Source organism: Quercus suber, unplaced genomic scaffold (assembly GCF_002906115.3).
Source record: "Quercus suber isolate HL8 unplaced genomic scaffold, Cork oak 2.0 scaffold_49, whole genome shotgun sequence".
Classification (NCBI taxonomy): Eukaryota; Viridiplantae; Streptophyta; class Magnoliopsida; order Fagales; family Fagaceae; genus Quercus; species Quercus suber.
The window spans coordinates 1,937,562-1,958,326 of record NW_027069514.1 but is presented as its reverse complement, the minus strand read 5'-3'; the positions used below and the strand labels follow the sequence as shown (position 1 = coordinate 1,958,326).

Genomic DNA, 20,765 nt, shown 5'->3' with positions numbered 1-20,765 from the left:
TGGAGTTGCTATTTTTTTTTTTTTTTTGGATGTGAGCATTTTGTGTTTGATTTTGAATTTTTTTAAATGGGTTTGTGTTTTCATTTTGAATTTGCTGGGATAAATATAGTATTTGTATTTGGAGTTGCTATATTTTTTTAAAAAAAGATTTTTGAATGTGAGCATGCGTTTGATTTTGAATTTTTTAGGTGGGTTTGTGTTTCATTTTGAATTTACTGGGATAGCTAGTATTTGTATTTTGTTTTATTTATGTATTTTGTTTTGTTTTGTTTTTGTATCTTTTAATTCAATTAAAAAAGACTTTTTTACGTCAAAAAAAAAAAAAAAATCTTTTGATTACCAAAAAGATTTTTGGCTATAGTGGCGTTTCAAAAACGTCACTATTGTACCGTCACTATAGACTTATAGTGGCGTTTTTAGCACCTACAGTGGCGTTTGTGAAACGCCACTATAGGTCCAGTTTTTTGTACTACTTTTATTTGGTAAGCTGCATTCTCAATTCAAGCTTTTCCCACCTCAAATTTGGTAAGTTAGCAATTTTCTTAAGCATATGTCTTTCACTTCAGTTGCATATCTATTCATACCCCCCAAAAGCATATTATCCTTATTCTCATTACCTTCATGCAGAAAATGAATCTCCATAGCGTATCTCTGAGTTTTCTATTTGCCATTTTTGCAGTTTTGCCATCCACACATATAACAAATTCAAACCCATCATTCCTCAAATATCTTATTCATTTTAGTCTCACCTTTTTCTCATCATCTCCAATCACTGCAACAGTCATCGCATACAACAGTGGAGGGCATCATCACCAGTACAATAGACACAATAATGAGGGGAAAATAGTAACTCCGTGCAAGGGATTTTCACCTGACTTTCTTAAGGACACTAACACAACCTCGTATCTTTGTGTTGATCCAAATGGGTGTTGTAATTTTACATCGGTGCAAGCAGCAGTTGATGCTGTTCCAGATTTCTGCCAAAATAGAACCATTATATGGATCAATACCGGCGTTTACTTGTAAGTTATTATCTTCTTAAATTTTATCTACATTCTCCATTTGAAATAGATCTATTTTATAATTCTAAATAAATATTACAAATTTTTTATTAAAATTTTAAAATAATGTGGCACTTTGTATATTGTTAGTATATTGTTAGATCTAAGAAATAAAAACTAAAGATTTAAAGGGACTTGTATCAAAAAAAAAAAAAGATTTAAATGGACTCTATGTCTATTTGGATTTTGGGTATCTCTTAGTTTTCGAAAGCTTATCAAAACAAATAATTTTGATAACTTTTATATTAAATGTATGACATAAAGCTAAAAATTAGCATATTTTCAAATAAATATAGTTTTGTTAAATTTTAATTTTAATATAAGAAAAAAAAAAGGCAAGAAAGCAAAGCACCCTTTAAGGTTGACCAAAATTCATTTTAGTCATGGTTCCAGTTAGCTCAATGGTAATTCTCTTATAGTTGAGTAAGAGATCTGGGGTTCAATCTCCACCTACACTAAAAACTGATTGATGTTTTGGTCTGACGATAAAAAGTTATCATTAAGAGCGAACACCATGTTAAAACTCTCAAAAAAATTCATTTTAGTCCTTCAATTTTGCTTTTGTTCAATTGAATCCTCAAAGTAACTAAGTTTCAAGTTTATTTAATGAAGGTTATTTAGTTAATTTTTTTAAAAATATCTAGAAAATATATTTCAATAATTCATTGGATTTTTTAATTTAAAAACTTTGAAGGAAAAAATATTTGTACTTAACCACAATATTTAATAGAATTTTATGGAATCAATCACCTTAACTGAATGAACTTGAAACTTTTTTTTTTTGGAAGGAAAAAAAAAAAAGAAATTATTTCTCATAAAAAAAAATAAAAAATAAACAACTTAATGGATTCAATTGAATGATATCAAAGTTAGATGACCGAAACAAATTTTGGTCAAATTTAAGGGTGCAAAATTTGCAATTTTGCCAAAAATAAAAATGATAAAAAAAAAAAAAAAAAAAAAAAAAAAAAAAGAAAAGAGAGAGAAGAAGAAGAAGAAGAAGCTATATGGATTTGTTTTAAATAGTCACAGGATGGATTGGTGTTCCCTTCAATATCTTGAATTCATTATTCCAATTTAACTTTTTTTGTTCTTGCTTGCTTTTATGAAATTCCTTGGCTATTCATTATTAACTAGTGAGAAAGTTACTGTTCCAAGAACCAAAACGAATGTGACATTCCAAGGACAAGGCTTTACTTCAACCGCAATTGCATGGAATGACACTGCCAATTCTTCATATGGCACATCATTTAGTGGCTCCGTTCAAGTTTACTCTACTAACTTTATTGCCAAGAACATAACCTTCATGGTAAGATCGATAATATATATATATATATATATACACGTACACACATACATATACAAATAAACAAAATTATATATACACACAGGGCGCGAAAGGATAAGGACAGTCGGGTCAGGTGCCTGTTCCATGCTCAACCACAGGGAGGGCCATGACTCCCTTGACTTTTCCTTTCAAAAATCCTGCCTCCCTTTTATATTTTTTGCTAAAAAAATGTAATTTTAGATATAAATTTAAATAATGAGTAATGCTATAATTAAAGACTATTTTACAATATTTTTATAAATTGTTGATGTGATCAACTTCTTATTGATTTTCATCTAATTCCATCTTTAACATCACTTTTTCATTTACCAATAATCACTAATCACATCAACAATTTGTAAAACTTTTTTGTAAAAAAAGTTTGTATCTCTAGCATTACTTTTAAATAATTGCCCCTAGAGTTTTACAACTTTTACTAAAAACATTTAATTCATTTATTTAGATAATTAATGCATCATTTATGTTTCCTTTAATTACTCTTATACCATAAATAGCTCATTAATTCAAAGTATATTTAATGTATTTCATAAAAATAGAAAATTTATAAATTATTAATGCATTATTTCTTTCCTCTAATTACTTTGATACCATAATAGCATATCTTAGAATTTAGAAATATATAAGAAATATATAAGTAATTCTTTTTAATAAAAACATAGAAATTTTTTTTTTTTTGAGAAGGAATAAAAACATAGAAATTAGAAATATGAAAATTAATTTTTTTTTCCCTTTTAGAAGAAACAATAAATGTGTATTTCAGAGTTAGGAATTAATTTTTTTAGGCAAAACTACAATTTTGGTGCCTCAAGTTTATCCTGTGTGTGCAATTGGTCTCTCAAGTTTCAAGTTAGCGCAATTGGTGCCTAAAGTTTAAAAAATGAGTTATATTAATTCTTTTACTTATTGCTGTTAATGATATTACATACGTAGCTAATGAAATAATTACTGAGCACTTTTTTTAGTGATGTGGCATTTTTTAATTAAAAAATTAGGATAATTAATTTTCATGTCAGATCAAATCTAGAGCAAACTGACCAAGGTTTAAATCAAATCTAAAATCACAATCCAGTTCCAAATAAAATCACACATTTGTGATTTTGGATTCCTTTAATGTTTGGTATCCAACTGTATTCGGTTAATCCCACAAGCCCAAAGCCTATCTCAGCCTTATTGACCCCAAGTAATTTTTCACACATTATCGAGTTCGAAGTTGTCGAACTGAGCTTCACTCGTGGTGAGTATTGTCCAAGCTATGGGCCGCGAGAAGTCCATATCAAAAGTTGATGGCCAACCTCCCGCAAATGAAAAGCAACGCTATCAGATGCAATGGAACATGGGCCATCCCTCTATCCTACCGAGGAAAGCACCTGACCCAAGGGAGTGCTGTATTATTTTTTTAAATTTTTTATTGAAAAATAAAAAAAGGAAACAAATTTTTTATATTTCCGGGTATAAAAAATTGCAAACGTATGTGATTTTATTTGGAATTGGGTTGTGATTTTAGATTTGATTTAAATCTAGGTCAATTTGCTTTAGATTTGATCTGACATGAAAAATAATTATTTTAATTTTTTAATTAAAAAATGGCACATCTTAAAAAAAAAAAAATCAAGTCATTGTTCCATTAACCAAATAAGTAACACCACTAATGTCATTTAGTAAAATAACTAATATAACTCATTTTTAAAAATTAAGGGACCAATTGCACTTACTTGAAACTTGAGGAATTAATAACACACACAAAGTAAACTTAAAGGACCAACATTGTAGTTTTGTCAATTTTTTGTTATTTATAAATATTATATATTTATTTTGTTATGCGTAAGAAAATAGCATTTGTTAAATCATGTTTCAAACATATTTTCTTCTTTAAAAAAAAATTGTTACAGAAATATTTTGAGTGTGTAAGTTGTTCTTTGGATTTTATCTATGCGTGTGTTTTGCCTAATTTCCTATTCATATATCAAAAAGACGTCTATATGTCAAAAATTTTAGAATGTAGCTCCTCTTCCAAACCCTGGTGATATTGGAGGACAAGCAGTAGCGCTTAGAATATCTGGAGATCAAGCAGCGTTCTGGGGTTGTGGATTCTTTGGAGCCCAAGACACCCTTCATGATGATAAGGGCCGACATTACTTCAGAGATTGCTACATCCAAGGTTCCATTGATTTCATCTATGGCAATGGAAAGTCATTCTACCAGGTATATAATCTAAAATATTTTGAGCCCCGTTTATATGGGGTTGATTCTAAATATTTTTTAAGATTTTTTTTTTTTTTACCATATATATATATATATATATATTATTTTTTATTTATTTATTTATTTATTGTTTTTATAATATTTAAATTATTTATTCTATTAATATTACATGTCAAAAAAAAAAATTAACTTCTTAAAAATTAATATATTATGTCAAGCGACTTGTAACTCAACTAACATATTCTCATATTTTCTATGAAAATAGTTCAAATCTCTTATCCCCAACTATTGAATTATCAAAAAAAAAAACTATGTATAAACATATTATTTGAAAAAACTCACAAATATTTAATTATATTTACTAATTTAAGCATACAATTATTTTATATTCCTTGACCGTGTATTATGAACTTTTCTTTTTATATTTATGTTTTTCTTTTCATTTTCAATTGTTGCCAAAATAACCAAAGTTGAACAAGAATATCATATTATTCGATTCCAAATCACAAATTCTATAAAATTTTATAAAAATACCCATAAGAATTCATTTTTATTAAATAATAAGTATACCACCTATAGATACCTATTAGATGGAAATAAATTATTTTACCTATTAATACTAGGGGTGTCAATTCAAGTTAGCATATCGGGTTTGTGTCGTGTCGATATAGAGGTATTCGTCTAAATGGCTCAATCCTAACCCGACCCATTTAATAATCGTGTTATGATCCTTCAACCCTAACCTGACCTGTTAATAAGGCGGGTTGACTTGACCTAACTCATTTGACACACTTAATAAACGAGTCGTGTTGGGTTGATATGAAGATAACACAGCCCATTTCAACATGCATAATATTAAATATAACATTCATTAAGAAATAATTTAGGGTTTGTAGGGTTTAGAGATTTAGGATTTGTAAAGGTTCAATTTTCAATTATATCCCTTGTAAGTTTTTGTAATTACTTACTTTTCTTTTTAAATTTACAATATATGTTGGATATAAAAGGTATTTAACAAATCTAAAATAAAATATATATTTATTTGTTATACGAATTAAACAGGTTGTGTTAAGTGGGTCATTTCAGGTTGACACAAATAAATTGGCATGTCAAACATGTCTATTGCGGGTTACGCAAGTTGAACCGCTTATGGTACGTTTCTTATCGTGTCACTTTCGGGTCGACCCATTTATGACCCAAACCCATTAAGGCCCAACTCTAATCTGGAAAAACCTGTGTGAGGTCCGTGTTGTGTTTTCGGGTTGGGTCGAACATTGATACCCCTAATTAATACTCCTAATAATAATATAGTATAAATTTAAATTTTATTGCATCTATTAAAAATGGATTGAGATCAAGTTCAATAATTAGGTTATTGCATCTGATGCAACTGCTATGAGTGGTTGAGATTTAAAGTCGCAAAAAGCAACTTTAAATCTCAACTATTAAATAAAAAAATAAAAAAAAGTAAAAGTAGAAAAGTAAAATTAGTAAAAATATATTGTGAGAGAGAGGGAGGTGAACTGATCAGTGCAATTGCATCAATTGCATCTCAATCCATTAAAAATAATATAGAACAAATTTAGGCTAGTGAAGCCTGTGTCTACTGACAGCCTAGATACCTCTCTACGTAGTACTTGTTTACAAATATTTAATTATTTTAAGTAACTTCATAATTATTTTTATACTTTTTATTACATTTGTTATTAAATTTTATTTTACCTTTTGTTAGATTTTGTTTCCACTTTCAATAGTTGCCATGGCAACTAAAAATAAGCAAAAATGGAATAATCCAAATAAATTGGTTTGTTTTCTTTGATAGTAAGTATTCATGGCAACTAAACATAAGCCTAAATCAATTGTTTCGGTTTCTTTGATAATAAGTATTTTAAATCAAAAGTTTTTGAGATAAATTAATTTTAGAGAAAATAAAGATATAAATTTTTATAAGCTAAAATACATGGTTGGTCCTTGAAGTTTATCAAGTGATCACTTTTGGTTTCTAAAATTTCAAATGAACAATTTTGATCCTCGAAGTTTAAAAAATTAATGTTGTTGATTATTCTGATACCTACCTATTGCTATTCTCATTGCTTATGTGGCTAATGAAAAAATGATGTGACAATTTTTAGATGATATGGCAACAACATTTATATTAAAAAAATTTGCATCAATATTGCCACATCAAAACTAAAAAACCCATGACCAACAAATACCCAAACTCATATGAAACGGGTCTTCCCAATTCAAAATCCCTTTGGAGCATTCTATTGCAATGGACATGTGTTTGATAAAGGAGACACTCTGAGTCTACACAGTGTACACTGTGCCTAAGAAATTGCCCAAAATCTATGGCATTCACATTACTAGATAGTGATAGTCTATAGACTATAGTGTGTAGTACCCGTAAAACTGAAACTAAGGGCACATTGGGTACAATGAATGGAGTTTACATTAGGAATAATAATTTTTATTACCAGGAATAAAAGATATTGTAAACTACTATCCCTAAGTTTGGTTGTTACTGTTAGGTTCTAAATATTTAGATATAAATGTTTAGGTTCTAAATGTTTCATGTGTTGGCAAACCAAGTATATAAACTTGTCTAGGAATAGATCTTAGTGTCTATGAAGTATTCTAGACATGGCTAAAAGTCCTACGTCAGAATTCAATATAGAAAGCATTAGTGAAAAGCTGACTAGCTCAACTGATCGTGAGAATGCTTCGATTGATCAAACCGCAAACTGCAGAATTTTGATTAAGCATGTTAGCCTATTAAACTTTTAGGGTTTCAGTCTAGAATTACTTGGTATATATGAAAAATCCTAAAGCACTTTTTTTTTTTTTTTTTTAAAGTCTTGGAGAGCTACTCTTTTGAGATTTGAGAGGTTTTGTACCTTCTACTCTTTTAAGCATCTACTAGAGATCACACTCATATTTCTAATACTGGTGGAATAAAGTTGCAACCCAAACTTCAGCTATCAAGCATATGGAAGATCATAGGCATGAACTGGCGGTTTATGTTGGAGCAGATCTACATCAAAGAAATCTGAGAGTTTCAGAACTAGATTTGATAATCATAATGAAGTTTACTACAAATTTATATCCTTGACTATAAACTTCTATTTGATATAGTGGATTGTTCTCTTGAGATCATTCCCCCCAAGTTTTTTACCTTGAAATTGGATTGTTTCATTGGTTTTCCTGGGTCTTATATATGTGTCTTATTTATATTTCTGTTGCATATATGTTTGATGAATGTTTAACCTAGTAACAACTTGGCAATTAAATTAGACTTAACAAATTGTGTTTTTCAGGGTCTAGAAACTAACAAGTGGCTTCAGAGCAGGTTAGCTCATGCCTAGGTAGTTCCTACCTTGAGCTGATCATTGACCCTTGCTGCCATGGATCATGGTCACCTCTTGAGATCCCTCCCCATTTTGATGGGAACAATTAGGCATACTAGAAGGTGAGGATGAAAGCGTTCTTGAAATCTCTTGATGAGAAAGTATGGCAGTTTATTGAAACTCTACAGACTAAACCTACTACCCTGATAGCAGAATGGACAGATGCTCAAAAGGAAGCTGATAGTTATAACAGTAAGGCTATGCATGCTATATTCAATGTTGTTTCCTTAGAAGAGTTTAAAAAGATTTCTAAGTAGAAGTAGCACATGCTACATGAAATATACTTCAAACTGTGCATGAAGTAACTAAGGCTGTTAAAATTAACAAACTGCAACAATTGACTTCCGAATTTGAGAGTATTAAAATGTCTAAGGATGAATCTTTTGATGAGTTTTATGCTAAACTCAATGACATTACTAACTCAATTTTTAATTTGGGTGAAGTTTATGATCAGCCAAAAATAGTTAGAAATATCTTAAGATCACTAACAAAGGAGTTTAGACCCAAAGTGAGTGTCATCATTGAAAGCAATGATGTAGACACCATTCATGTTGATGAACTTATAGGATATCTTCAAACATATGAATCTGACCTTCCTAAGACCAACAAGTCAAAATCTATGGCCTTGGAAACAGTAGATGATGTTGATGATAATGTGTTTGACAATGAAATATCTTCTACTGAAATTGCTTATCTTGCTAAACAATTCAAAAAAAAATTGAAAAACAATAATAAAAAGGCAAGAAACAAAAACTTTGTTGATTATAAGAATGTGAAAAAGAACGAACAACCTAAGAATGATTTTCCTAAAAAATCTACCTCTAAAAAAGAGAAGGTTGGTAAATCTTCTAACAACTCTTTAGGTCAATAATGTTTTGGTTGTCAAGGCTTTGATCATATAAAATCTAAGTGTCCCATTTACTTGAGGTCTAAAAGGCCATGGCTACCACTTTAAGTGATGATGAAGGATTTGATCAAGGTTCTGATAGTGATCTGGAAGGTAAGTTTATGGCCTTCACTGCTACTGCTATGATTGATGAGACCATTGATGAGAAAGATGAGAGTTCTTCTGATGAGGAACTCTCTGAGAATGTTGACTTGCAAGAAAATTACAATAAGCTATGCAAGATTGCAGCAAAAAATGCCATGACTCTGGAGGTGTCTTTGAAGAAGATTGATACTCTTGAACTTGAAAAGAAAAACCTTTTGATCAAATTGTTTGATACTAATGAACTGTTGAATGTTGTTAAGATAGAGAACATGTCTTTGGTTGAAAAGGTTAAAGAACTAGAATCTGTCTTGAGTGTTACTAGAGAACAACTAGGTAGGTCTGCTAGCTCTAAACTTAATGAAATGTTAGGTGCTCAAAAATCCTCTTGTGATAAGACCAGTCTAGGTTATGTTGAAGATGGCTATATTTCAAAAAAATTCTTCTACTAAGTTTGTCATCTCTACTCCTATGTCTTTTCCTAAATCTGAAGAGAGATTTTATAAGAAAGAAATTCTTGCCACTAGAAGAATTAGGGTTGATTTGAGTGATACTAAACCTAAACAACCAAGTCACCCTATTGCAAAGAAGCAAAACAAACCTCATCCCCAATGGTCTTATCATGTTTGTGGTGGAGTTGGACATACTATCCAAACTATTCCAAGTTGCATGCTAGCAAGCAAGCAACTAAGGAAAAGGCGTCTATGCCAAAAAGCACAAGATCCTATGAAACTTATTCATGAGTTGGTAAAGGCTCTTAGTCTTTATGCCTATTCAAGAGTTGATCCTCAATATAAGCATTAAAAGAACTCCAACTCCATGCCTACAACTAAGAAGATATGGATGCAAAAGGCTCATCATAAATGAGCTTGTTTGACATGGTCCTTATGCTTCATCTCTTGACTCTTTGGGCAAAATGTTTTGTTTAGGAACTTTTCTGCATTTCATTTCATGCATTTCATTCATGTTTGTTTAGGATTTTTTAAGTTATTTTTATTATGAAAATTATGAAAAATAAAAAATAGAAAAAAATTTTTTTTTTTTTGGGTATTGTATTGTACATCATTTAGTGTGTAATTAAGATTGGCCAATGAAACTTTGCATTCATGACTATGTACTTTCTTTAGCTTTGATGAGTTTTGATATGCACCTCACTAGTTTGTGTTATATTATGCTTAATTGTGTGATTTGTTTTTAGTTTTTAATCAGATGATCTTAATTTTGATATCACATATTTTGATCATAAGGACTAAAAAATCCTAGGAAAAAGGCATAAATAACCTTCTTACCACTAGTGTAGAGAAATCTGTGAGTTTCTCATAAAAATGAAATCAAAAGAAACCTCAAGCAAAAAATCCTTGAACAAAGGTGATAAATAAAAAATGTGTGTACAATAGTGGGCCTAAAATAAAAGAAAGAAAAAAAATATATGTACCCTTTTATTTATGACCATGCATTAAGCTTTTAAGCATAAACTTTTATGCAAGCATTAGTCAATAGATTGTAACTCTGCATTAACAGATGTGGGATTATAGGATGTATCTCTTTATGTGATAGTCACTTTTAAACCAATGTGATTGATAATGTAGAAACTTTTCTTGAATTCTATCTACTTATTAGATATTTTGTGTTTTGTACACATACTAGTTGCACATACTACGCGCAAATATTTTCGAAGTCAAGTACATGAGAATGTGTGTGTTGTCTAATTTGGCCATCTATAATTGCATATAATTAATTCAGCAAATGCATTTTTTTTTTTTTTTGGGTGGGAATTTGAATAAAAATGAGTTTAGACATTTAACTTCTTGATTGGTTTTGATGTGTTCATCTAAGCGGCATTATGTTTTTGAAACTTACTAGATCTTGTTCATATGCGTTGAGTCCCATAAAAACTGCTTTCAAGTTGTTTTTTCCATAAAATTCTAGTTTTTAAGTTTTCAAAAAAAAAAAATAACTATCTTGACTGATCGAAGGTTTCCCTCGACTAATCAAAATTGGTCAGTTTTTAAGCCAAAACTCTCTACTTCTCTTAATCATTGCCCGATCGATGCTCTCAACCGATTGAACTTCAAAAAAATTCAGTTTTTAAGCTCTTGACTAATCAATTTTGTCATTTTCTCATCATTTTTCTTCGACTCCTCTCGAGTTTTCTCACTTTAAAAAATTTTTTGGCATTTTTTGAGTCAAAGCTTCAAGGGTTTTCATCTACATCATTGGGTAAGACTCTTTTACCCCTTCTTTTAATCATATTAAATATTTACATGCATTAATCATTCAATTTCTTAAAATTTTCAAACTTAGAAATTTGGGATTTTTTTATGATTTTTAGTGTTTTAATTTAAAATGATCAATTGATTTTTATCTATGCATGATACATACATACATACATACATTTATATATATATATATATAATTCCTATGCTTTAATTTCAATTTTCATAGTTTATGAAAAATTTCGAAACTAGGGTTTATGTATCCCTATGAAATTTGGGGGTTTTGTTCAATTGGGCTTTAATTGATGAAGTTGATCATTGTTATTCATTAATTGATTGTTTATAACATGATTTATATTTGTTGTGATTATCAATTGATTGATTGGGATATTTTTGAAAAATTAAGGTTTATATTCTTCAAAAATATGGGGGTTTTCATTAAATTTTGTTTTTCTTGATCAAATTTCAAATCTTTTGAAATTGAACACCTAAATGAGCAAAAATCATGATCATATAAGTTTGTGTCTCATGCCTCATGTAGATTTAAAAGATTTGCATTCCTATATCTTGTGCTTCTCTCTAATGCAATCTACCCTTGTGTTTTGTTGTTCCTTTATGTTCTTTTTCTCCCTCTTAGAACTTAGACAAGGCTCTTAAGATAACTTTAGCTAAAAAGTCTACCAAGGGTGCCTTTTCCTCTAGGGAATCCTTTAATTCTACTAGATTTCATACTGTCTCTGACTTCCAAAAGTTTGATAGCTTGATTAAGTATAGATTTATGTGAAGTGAGAGAGTGGTTGTCTTAGATGAGCTTAGTCCATTTTTAGGCAATACTTTGAGTCTAAGGGCTGGTTGTCTATTTGTTTTGGTCTATCACCTCCTCCTACAGTTATTATTAGGAAATTATTCTCTAATCTCTCTGTGCTTGCTGTTGCTACTGGTAGTCACTTCTTGACTACATGGATTAGGGGTTTTGAGTATCAAATAACCTGTAAGGTTGTTTCTGATGCTCTTTCTGTGCCAATTGTTCGTAATCCTGGTTATTCTTTCATTGACCCTCCCTCTCTAGATGATGTTGTGTCCCTTCTATGTCAACACCTATGACTTGGGATGATGAACCTAAGCTTGATTCTAATAAGCTTACTAAGGAGAACTGTATTTTCTATAGGATAGCTTGTCATAGTATCCTTCCCTTGACTCACATTCATACAGTTAATACTGATAAGCTACTGTTCCTTTTTGCCCTTGTCACTGGTACTTCTATTTGTCTCCCTTATCTTTTTATTCAAACCATTGTTGATATCCATAGAAATACCTCTAGAAAGCAAAATCTCTTCTTCTAGTGTCTATCCTCAAAATCTTAGAGTTTCTAGGTTTTAAGTGTTCCCTCTCTTCTAAGCTTATTCATTAAATTGAACCTATTGAAGCAACCTTTCTAAAGTAGAGTAGAGCACAGAAGAAGACTCTAGCAAAGCCAAAGGCTAAGGATAAGAGATTAAGAGTTGATCCTTCTCAAGAGGATGTGCAGATTGATCCTTCTGTGGATCCTAATGTGGAAGTTAATATATCGAATGATAATTAACATCTAGTTTGCGCAAAATTTGGCATGCATGTTAATAATATATAGAACATGTAACATAATAGTGACATTTTAAAATTATTTACTTTTTGCAAAAAATTATTAGGTGGTGTAACAATAATTAGAGTTACACCATGTGTAACTTGAACTTAACTCATATTAATAATGAATATAGAAATTTAGAATATCCAGATCGATACACTCTTACAACCATTTGAAACTAAAATATTATAGGAACACTAAGCAAATACTAGAAAAGAAAGAAAGCCACCCCATCTCAGTAGGACATTTATCAACATGCTAACTTGCTAAGTACTAGGAACATGATGATCTCCATTTCAAATCCTCTGCTAAAGAGAATGAGCTGACTTTATTTTATTGAAGTAGTTAGTTTGCTGGTTTTCTTTAATTCCGCTCAGGGTGACATTTATTATCTATTTGTGGTAACATGTTGGTTAACCAGGGCTAATATATAATATTCAAGTCCAAACGTTTGTTAATTTTATAGATTTTGTTTGCTTAAAACAATCCCTTCTCCAAGCTTTCCCCTTAGGAGAGATTGATAACAAGAGTATATTATTATCAATATCCAATTTATAAAAGTAGCTTGGGCTAGCTTTCCAGCTTGCTAGTATACTCAAAAGTATAAAACTTTAAACATAAAGTAATCTTTAAATTGTACACTGCAGAATTGTGTATTGATTTCCTTGGCAAACCCAGTAGATCCAGGATCGACAGGCATAACTGGAGTTATTACAGCCCAAGGCAGAGGTTCCCAAGAAGAGAATACTGGCTTTGCATTCACAAACTGCACTGTGGGTGGCAATGGAAGAGTATGGCTAGGTCGAGCATGGAAGCCATTTGCACGTGTTGTTTTTGCCGACACATCAATGTCGGATATCATTGCTCCAGAGGGTTGGAATGATTTTAATGACCCTGCAAGTGACAAGTAAGAACCTATGAATTGCAACATATATATATATATATATATATATATAATTTATTTTAAGAATGGTTTCTGAGTCCAATTCACAAGTAAGAACCTATGAATTGCAACATATATATATATATATATATATATATAATTTATTTTAAGAATGGTTTCTGAGTCCAATTCAATTGAAGTACTAATACAATTGTTGTCTAATTTAATTGTCAAAATGTAGGACTGTATTCTTTGGAGAATACAATTGCTCAGGTCCTGGTGCAAATATGACCATGAGGCCTCCTTATGTTATGAGACTCAGTGACACACAAGCTTCTCCTTTCCTTAATGTATCTTTTATCGATGGGGATCAGTGGCTTCAACCCTACATTTAGGCCTATTTACTATGATAATATAATTGTCTAAATTTATTTTCTCATTTTTACATTGAAGATCTCAATGGAAATGTAACAATAATAATAAAATGACTAGTTAATATAACATCAATTGAGTTAAACTAATTTCAGCTTCCTAAAAGACATGGTGAATGCCATGCTCATTAACTCTAGTCTTCCTTCCAACATATGGGGGGAGGCTATCCATTTTGCATGTCATGTATTAAACAGAGCCCACATAAAAAGATTAGAAAAACTTCATATGAATTATGGGAAGGACGTGCACCAAACTTAGGGTACTTTAAGGTGTGGGGTTATTTGGTAAAGGTTGGAATTCCTGAACCACATAAAGAAAATATAGGTCCTAAAACCAAGGACAATGTCTTTATAGGATATGCACAAAACAGTCCTGCCTATAGGTGCTTAGTATTGGAGACTAACACCATAGAGGAGACTAGGGATGCTGATTTCTTTGAGCATATTTTTCCTATGAAGAGAACGAGACTCACTAATGAATCCTCATCAATCGTACCCCAAGTGAGATCAAGTTCAAACTTAGATGAAAGTCAATCAACACAAGAGTTAAGACGTTGTAAAAGACCTAAAAATGGAACCAACTTTGGGCCTGATCTTATCACTGCTTTTCTTATTGAAGATGACCCAAAAACTTATCAAGAGGCCATGAAATTAGTAGATGCAGCCTTTTGGAAGGATGCAATCCATAGTGAGTTAGAATCAATCATGGCTAACCATACATGGGAGTTAGTACTCACTAGAGGATGCAAGATCATCGGTTGCAAATGGGTGTTTAAAAAGGAATTAAAAGTAGATGGGACCATAGACAAATTCAAAGCTAGACTAGTGGGAAAAGGATATATGCAAAAAGAAGGGATAGATTACTTTGGCACTTATTCACCTATGACAAGATTAACTACAATTAGGATTCTAATTGCTATGGACTCAATACATAAATTGATTGTGTCACTAAATGGATGTCAAAACAACATTTTTAAATGGTGATTTAGATGAAGAAATTTGCATGAACCAACCAGAGGGTTTTGTGGTTCAAGGGCAAGAAAGTAAAGTATGTAAACTTAGAAAATCATTATACAGTTTGAAACAAGCTCCCAAACAATGGCATGAAAATTTTGATAACACTTTAATTTCTATTGAATTTTTTGTGAACAAATCTGATAGATGTGTGTATAATAAATTCTTTGGTGATAGTGGTGTTATCATATACCTATATGTGGATGACTTGTTAATTTTGGGAACTGACATGGATGTTGTAAAAAGTACTAAAGACCTCTTATCTTCAAACTTTAATATGAAAGACCTTGGAAAGGCTGATGTAATTTTGGGAATAAAATCATTAGAAATAGTGAAGAGATTACAGGGCAATTTGGATTTGCAAGTTTTCATCACTCATAACTCAAAATTGATGGGTCCCACAAAGAGAGAGTTTGTTTGGCTATGTTTTCAAATTTTGTTTCTCTCACTTAATTCTTTGATTTTTGAGTAATGAGTTAGCAAAACAAAAAATAACTTTTTAGTGTTTTTGAGTTATAAATCCTAAGTTATAATGACATTTTGATAAATACACACACATTTTTAAGACCCGTGGTTAGAAAGAAGTCACATCCAGGCGCAACTTTTGATGACTCCACCAACAGCTCTTCATCAGTTCACTGAGCTCACTCCAATTTCATACCACCACAACTCTAAACACAAAGAAGCCTCTGCCCTGCCCTCACCTCCTCATGCACGCACTCACTGAGCCCACCTCAACCAACCTGCACCGCCCCGACCTCAAACTATTCTTCAAGACGCCGCTGCACCGATCTTACCCACCGTCAACCTCTTTCTTAGTTTTTCACCAATCCGAAGGTATATTAGTGTGAAACCCTCTTTTTCCATTTTATTTTTAAATTGATAATAGGTCTTGTAAAATCTAAGCTGTTTTATTCATTTGATTTGTTGGTTTATTTGTGGTATTTTGCATCGCCGTTGATCTTTGCCAACCCGTGGTGTTTGTGTGTTAGGTGTTTGCTTCTCTTCCTTATTTATTTATTTATTTATTTATTTTTATGTTTGGGTTTTCTCTTCTTCGGGTTGAGGGTTTTGAGAAGTTGTGACCTTATTTTGCTGATCTATACCTGTGACCATAGTTTTTCTTGAGGGCGTTGTGATTGCTGGTGTTTGTGAATGGATTGGTGTTGTTATGAACAAAGTTATATGGGTTTTGAAGTTCTTCTTTCATATGATAAAACTGTGTGTAGCTGTGTAAGTTATGTGGTCAGTTTTGGATTATGTTTGGGATTAAATATTTGGTGGGATTTGTGTGTTAGCAACCTTGACAAGACAAATATTTAAAGATTTCAAATACAGTGGCGACTCCAGGAATTTTGTCCAGAGTGTTCCTAGACAAACTAGAACATTAACCTATCCTATTCCACTTTCAACAAATTTCAGGTCATTTTGGTCTATTTAGGGTATTTCGGAACATTGCGGAAAATACTGACTGAAATTCAAGATTTGGCCAAAACGAAGTTTGTGCTTAAAATATATATATATATATATATATTCTTAAAACCAAAAAAAAATTGCATTCTTTATAAACTATAAACCCTAAGTTTATTTGAAATATTAATAAAATTATTAATTATAATTGTTTAGTTGTTTTATTAATTTGTTTGTCTTCTATAAACTATAATTTATTATATTATTATTTCATTAATTATAAAATTATTAATTATCAACTTTTTTTTTTTTTTTTACAATTCATTTATTCTAGACTCTTTGGTTTTTATACTTAATAACTCACTTGGATGAATATTTATGATATGGTCATACGTTTGATTCTAAAATTAAGAAATAAAACTCTTTAAGAATAAATAATTTAAGACACATGACACAAAATTTGAACTCTAATTTAAAATTTTAATTTGAGTTTCTCTCAACTTTACCTTATTATATATATAAATTATTATTTTTGGTTTAAATTTGCATGTGCCCAGCCTAAGTCAAAAGTAAAGGCCATCATTAATTACCAGACCACCTTAGCCTTTATAAAAGTACTCAAAGTTTTATAATGACAAGTTATTTAAACATTAAAAAAAATTCATTACATTATTTTTTTAGTATAACTTAATTAATATTAATTCATCAAAGTATGTGTAATTCATCAAATTAGTTTTGGTTCGATCAATAATAAATAAATTTATATAATTGATATTTAAACATATAAGGTCCTACTTAAATATTTCCTCTTTGGCTTAGAATTATATTAAACGGCCTGTTGTTTAGAAACCTGTTGCCATACATTTGTTTCTCCAAAAAAAAAAAAAAAGAGGTTGTCAAACATTTGCTTGTAAATGTCTTCGATGGAGGCAAGTATGTTGTCTCCGAAGAACTTAAACCTTTTAAACACACAAAGCAGAATGACTATGTGAAGACCATCTGCTTTTCGCTGCGAGGACAATGGACGCACAAAGGAGTTCTTTTTGTAGGACCAGACCGTATGTTAAGATTCATCTGAATGCATATATATATATATATATATATATATAAAGTGCGTGCTCATAGCCTTTTCTATTTTTTTGTGTAAAAGTTAATAATTTGTATTTATTATAATTTAGAAATATATATATTTTTTCACACGTGTGTTCAGTGACTCTTTTATTTTTTATTTTTGTAAAAGTTAATAATTTATATTTATTATATATTATATACTACTATTTAAGGGGCTTCCCCTGTTTGGATTCCACATTTTTTGTGTCTAAAATATCCTCATAATACCCACTTACAAGTTTTCAACTACTGGGGATAAATATGTAAATTAAAACTCTTACACTTTAAGACCCACAAACTCATGTACGCTTTGCAGTTCCTATTTCACTTTCTATCTCTCATTCTTCTTCAGATTGAAGACATTTAGTTTAACTTTACATCTTCCTTTCTTTTTTTTAGATTAAAGACATTTACTGTCAAGGCGCCAACAAATTTTCAGGTTTTATATTTTACAAGTTCTTCTTTGTTTTCTTTTGTTTTGTTTATGATTGAGTTTCTTTGAGTTCTACTTTTTTTTTCCTTTTTTATGTGTATCAATCACGTTAACTATTATTATTTTATATATATATATATAATTTTGAAATGAATGGTTCTTTCATATACTCTACCACTGTACTTCTTAATAAATTGTAATTTCATGTTGTAGGTATTGTGATTCAAAGACTGGGCTGTTTTATGCTACAAAAGAAGCATTCAAAATCATTCCTAAAATATCCTCATCATACCCACTTACAAGTTTTCAACTACGGGGGATAAATATGTAAATTAAAACTCTTACACTTTGAGACCCACAAACTCACGTACGCTTTGCAGTTCCTATTTCACTTTTTATCTCTCATTCTTCTTCAGATTGAAGACATTTAGTTTAGCTTTACATCTTATTACTCTCTGATATATATATATATATATATATATATATATTATCTTGATTTATTAAGAATATAAATTCAAATCCATGTCCCAGCCAAATATGTTGGCCAATAATATATTGGTCAACTAATGTGGCCCTAATCAATCAGTGTATCTACCACTCAAAAGAAAAAATTCACGCGGACGTGAAGGGAGGGAGAAAGAAATTTAACACAGGAGAAAAAGTGAAGTTCATGTGCTGATGACAGTGGGACGAAGAAGAAGAAGACGACGAAGGGGAAACGTGATTGACGGAGAAAAGAAAAAGAAAAATTAACGTGGACGTGAAGGAAGGGAGAAGGAAATTGAAAGATCTTACAATGATAAACTTACATATATATTATATACCGACCAATTTATTTGTCTATGATGATAGAACACAGAGGTGAAAAAGTCAAGTTCATGTGCATGAACAGTGGGACAAAGAAGAAAAAGAAGGGGAAACGTGATTGACGGAGAAAAGAAAAAGGAAAAGAACAGAAATAGAAGAGTTGATTTTTGTGCGGAAATGACTCATGACTGGCACAATTAGCTGAATGGCTCTAATTTTATCTCACGTGTTGTAGGGGAATTAATCGAACCAGTCTGATGACTTATATGAAAATTTGCGTATTCATGAAGGTAAGAAATTAATGATTTTGATGATAATGATTGTATGTTAAATGTTTCTTAGCAGTTTCAATTAGTTTTACGTGAAAAACTTTTTATTGTTGAATAAATAGATTTAGGATTCGAATATTGACTACATCCCCAAAACCAATATGGGATATAGGGTCCAAATCTTGGCTACATGCCAAAAATAAGTTAATATCATGACCTGATAATAAAGAAGAATCATAATGGAGTAAATGATGCAAATGTAAAAATTCTATATAAACGTACACTCTTGGTATGACTATCATTTCATAAATACAAAGTTCTTGTAAGTTGTAAAGTTAAGAGACAGTGAATCAAGTTTCTGGTAGGAAGTTTCATATATATATATATATATATATAAAATTTAGATCAGAGAAGTTTTTTCTACACTGGGCCCATTGACTCTCATCAAATAGTATAGTTACAAGTGGTACTGTCACTCTACGAGATAAGTACAAATCTTTTTAACAATTTTCATGTGTTGTGTTCCTCAACTTGCCCCTACCTTCAAGGCCACTTTTTTAATTCCTTTCTCACCTTCTTTTTGTTTTTTACTCTTGACTTTTGCTTTTTGGGAGTCTTGAAAGGTGATTTCTATGAAGTTTCTGGCTTTTCCTTTCAATCACATTTTTGCTATTTACCCCTCCCTCAGTCCCTTTCCTTATGCAATATTGTGATATAGTCCCTTCAGTTTGTTGTAATTAGTTAGTACCATGAATGATTACAACCGACAGAATTGAATGTTTGTTCGCTACTCTCTAGTGCCACCACACTCACCAACCAAACCAAATAGGAATCCATTTAGTTTTTTGGACTTATTTGATTGAGTGTTTTTACGCCCTAATAAATTTTTGATTGAGGGTTTTTCACACTAAGAGAAAGCAGCTTTTTAAAAATAATTTTTCAAAGATATAGCTCCTTTCTCACACCAAATTTTCGCATAAATGTGCATGTATTAAGTTAAATCAGATTTGAAGGTTTTTTGGACCTAACTTGAACTTATTGGGTTGAGAATTTCTTAGGCTGGGTTCAAAAGTCTGTTATGATCGTTAATGACCGTTGTAGTTTGTTCAGCGTTGTTAGGATTCAGATTCTATTACTGTAACTGTGATTAATTATTTAATCTAACTATAGTCTATTTTTGCTTCTCCTTTTTTCTCTTCGTGTTCTTGCTCTTATATATTTCTCCAATCTTCAAGATTCTCTAGCTTACTTGAAGATTACCATAATTTATTATAAAGATTTACTTTTTACAAAATCTTAAATGTCTTATATAGTTAATTTCATAACTATGCCATCAGATTTGGGATATCATTATAATCAAATAGGACAAAGTTTAGCTACAAAACCATTTGTAGTCTAAGGCTACAAACTACTCTAATAAATTGACATGTGTAAAAATGACATGTGCATTGCACATGATTACTTAAGTAAACTTAACCTAACTAACCCTAGTTAACTACACCATCTATTAAAAAAATAAAAAATAAAAACTAAAAAACTAAAATAGATACGTATTCTATCTCTCT

General features: G+C 30.7%; 1 protein-coding gene across 1 annotated transcript; it reads left to right on the top strand.

Moving 5' to 3' along the window:
- The first annotated feature begins 630 nt into the window (after nt 1-630).
- On the top strand, nt 631-14,121 carry LOC112028486 (probable pectinesterase 8). The gene is made up of 5 exons (XM_024061185.1): nt 631-1,022; nt 2,199-2,370; nt 4,405-4,611; nt 13,491-13,750; nt 13,968-14,121. The coding sequence occupies exons 1-5, from the start codon at nt 631-633 to the stop codon at nt 14,119-14,121; spliced, it is 1,185 nt and encodes a 394-aa protein (XP_023916953.1).
- The last annotated feature ends 6,644 nt before the right edge of the window (nt 14,122-20,765 follow it).

Bases quoted from the DNA above. Each gene is read 5' to 3' on its own strand.
- LOC112028486 (XM_024061185.1), top strand. From the start codon at position 631: ATGAATCTCCATAGCGTATCTCTGAGTTTTCTATTTGCCATTTTTGCA. The intron at 2,371-4,404 runs GTAAGATCGATA...CAAAAATTTTAG, and splicing joins CCAAGAACATAACCTTCATG to AATGTAGCTCCTCTTCCAAA. The intron at 4,612-13,490 runs GTATATAATCTA...TGTACACTGCAG, and splicing joins ATGGAAAGTCATTCTACCAG to AATTGTGTATTGATTTCCTT.